Source organism: Lipotes vexillifer, unplaced genomic scaffold (assembly GCF_000442215.2).
Source record: "Lipotes vexillifer unplaced genomic scaffold, Lipotes_vexillifer_v1.1 scaffold170, whole genome shotgun sequence".
In the NCBI taxonomy this organism is placed as follows: domain Eukaryota; kingdom Metazoa; phylum Chordata; class Mammalia; order Artiodactyla; family Lipotidae; genus Lipotes; species Lipotes vexillifer.
The window spans coordinates 395,523-397,577 of NW_006772326.1; the positions used below are offsets into that span (position 1 = coordinate 395,523).

Sequence of the window (2,055 nt, forward strand, 5' to 3'; positions counted from 1 at the left end):
AGAGCCAATTCTCTCCTTCCCATCTCTGGGCCAGCACTCCCTCCCAGCTAGTCCACAAGCGACCATGGCTGACACGGACCAAGCAGAGGACCTAGAAGGGTATCTGAAGATCTTCAGATCAGAATGATCCCAGCCCTGCCACCTTACAGCTCCCTTCCTTTCTTTAAGCCTCAGCTGCTCTAGGTGTAAAATGAGCATAAAATAGTCCTAACTACCTTATAGAGTTGTTTTGAGGACTAAAGGAGATAATGCAAGAAAGTTTAGCTATAACGGCTGAAAAATTTGTTTTCTAACCCGTCTCTTCCCCTCCTAAGAAACCTCTCCTAAAGTCGGCTTACTCTAGCAGGGCTGAAACTTCAAAACAACCTTTCGGTCAGGATCTCTGCAAGGAAATTAGTGTGATTTAAATCAACTCAATAACACCAAGGTGTAAATGACTAACATCCACAGGTGGCTTGGAGGAAAAATTTGCATTTTAAAAGAGGATTAGCTGACAGAAAGGATTCAGAAAATAGGGAATTTTTTTTTTTTTTTTTTTTTAGGAGGGTGAATAGAGTTCTCTGAACCCTTCACCCCAACGCTGAAATCATGCCTTGTAGGTTTAAAGCGGATTGTGGAAGGGGACATTTAAAAAGCACGTTTAATTAATATGTACTCGAACTGCCGAACTAGTTCACCCCCCTTCGCACCAAGTGGCCTCAAAGATCGTAATGACCTTGGAGGTCCTTATCTGGGAACGAACCCTCACTAGAAAGAAGGGCGAGTAATGACCTTGGAGGTTCTTATCTGGGAACGAACCCTCACTAGAAAGAAGGGCAAGAGGGAAAGACCGAAGCTCAACTGAATTTCCGGAAAGGATGTTTTCATTTGAATAAACTCAAGCCAGTCGTTACCTCCCCATTCGTCTCAACTAACTTTTAACCCTACTGGAGGGCCGAGTTGCCGGAGTTCAGGACGGGGCGAAACGGCTGCGGGACGCCTGAGGGTCTTGGTGTGTGTGTGTGTGTGTGTGTGTGTGTGTGTGTGTGTGTGTGTGTCCCTCGGCCGGGCAATCTCCACTGCCACCAGCTGGACCCCGAAAAGGGGCGAGCAGTGCGGGGACAGCGGAGAAATTTCCCTGCTCTGCTTGGGCCCTCCCCCAAACCCGAGTTAGCCGGGCGTGGGGCGGGTGGACCGATCTCAGAGGAATTGGCGGGATCCAGGAGGCTGGGGAAGCGACCGGGAGCACAGACGCAGCCATCGTGGCGGGGCTCCCGGGGTTCCCCAAATACAGCTAGGGAAGAGCAGCACTCCTGGAACAGGCCGGCTGCGCCGCCCCCACCTGCGGCAGCGCTGGGAGTGCCCAAGCCGCGTGGGGAGCGTCCCTGCCCTTTCGGGGCGGGGCTCCAGGGGCGGGGTCGCAGGGAGCTTCAGGGCCCCAGCCGCGCCCAGAATCGGGCCGGGAAGCCGGGAGGCGGCAGGAGTGGGGCGGACGGCCGAATTGAGCGGCGGCCGCAGCTGCAGCAGGACGGCCCGCCGGCGGCTCGGGGCCGCGCGCCGGGAACCTCGCGGGGCGGGCGGGCGCGACACCCCCTGCCTGGCCGCCAGCGCCCCGGGGAGGCGGCCCGCGCGCGACGGGACCAGCAGCATGAGCAGCGGCTACAGCAGCCTGGAGGAGGACGCCGAGGACTTCTTCTTCACCGCCAGGACCTCCTTCTTCAGGAGAGCGCCCCAGGGCAAGCCCCGCGCGGGCCAGCAAGTGAGTGGCGTGCCCGGTAGGCGCAGTAGCCGGCGCTCGGTCGCTCCCGGGGAGTCCCGGCGCGGCGGGACCTCCAAGTCCACGGGTCTCCGCGGGGCGCGCGGGGATGCTCGCGAGGAAGGAGGAGGAGGAGGCGGCCTCCGAGAAGGGGTTTCTGTCTTTCCGGATGCCGGGGTAGTGCCTTGAGCTTGTGCGTGCGGGCGTGCGCGGGGCTCCCTGGGGAGGGAAGCCGGAGGGAGGGCGGGGAGGCGGAGGGCCCGCTCCCGCCTGCTGCGGCAGATGGCCTCTGTTGCTCTGCCTCCGGCGGCCGGCGGCTG

General features: G+C 59.5%; 1 protein-coding gene across 1 annotated transcript in view; it reads left to right on the forward strand.

Annotated features, from left to right (window-relative positions):
- The first annotated feature begins 1,502 nt into the window (after positions 1 to 1,502).
- The window catches only part of RASSF3 (Ras association domain family member 3), a 68,732-nt gene continuing 68,179 nt past the window's right edge, over positions 1,503 to 2,055 (forward strand). The window contains exon 1 of the mRNA XM_007447379.1: positions 1,503 to 1,738. Within this exon, the coding sequence (XP_007447441.1) occupies positions 1,628 to 1,738 (111 nt within the window). The 5' untranslated portion in view covers positions 1,503 to 1,627. The remainder of the gene's footprint in view (positions 1,739 to 2,055) is intronic.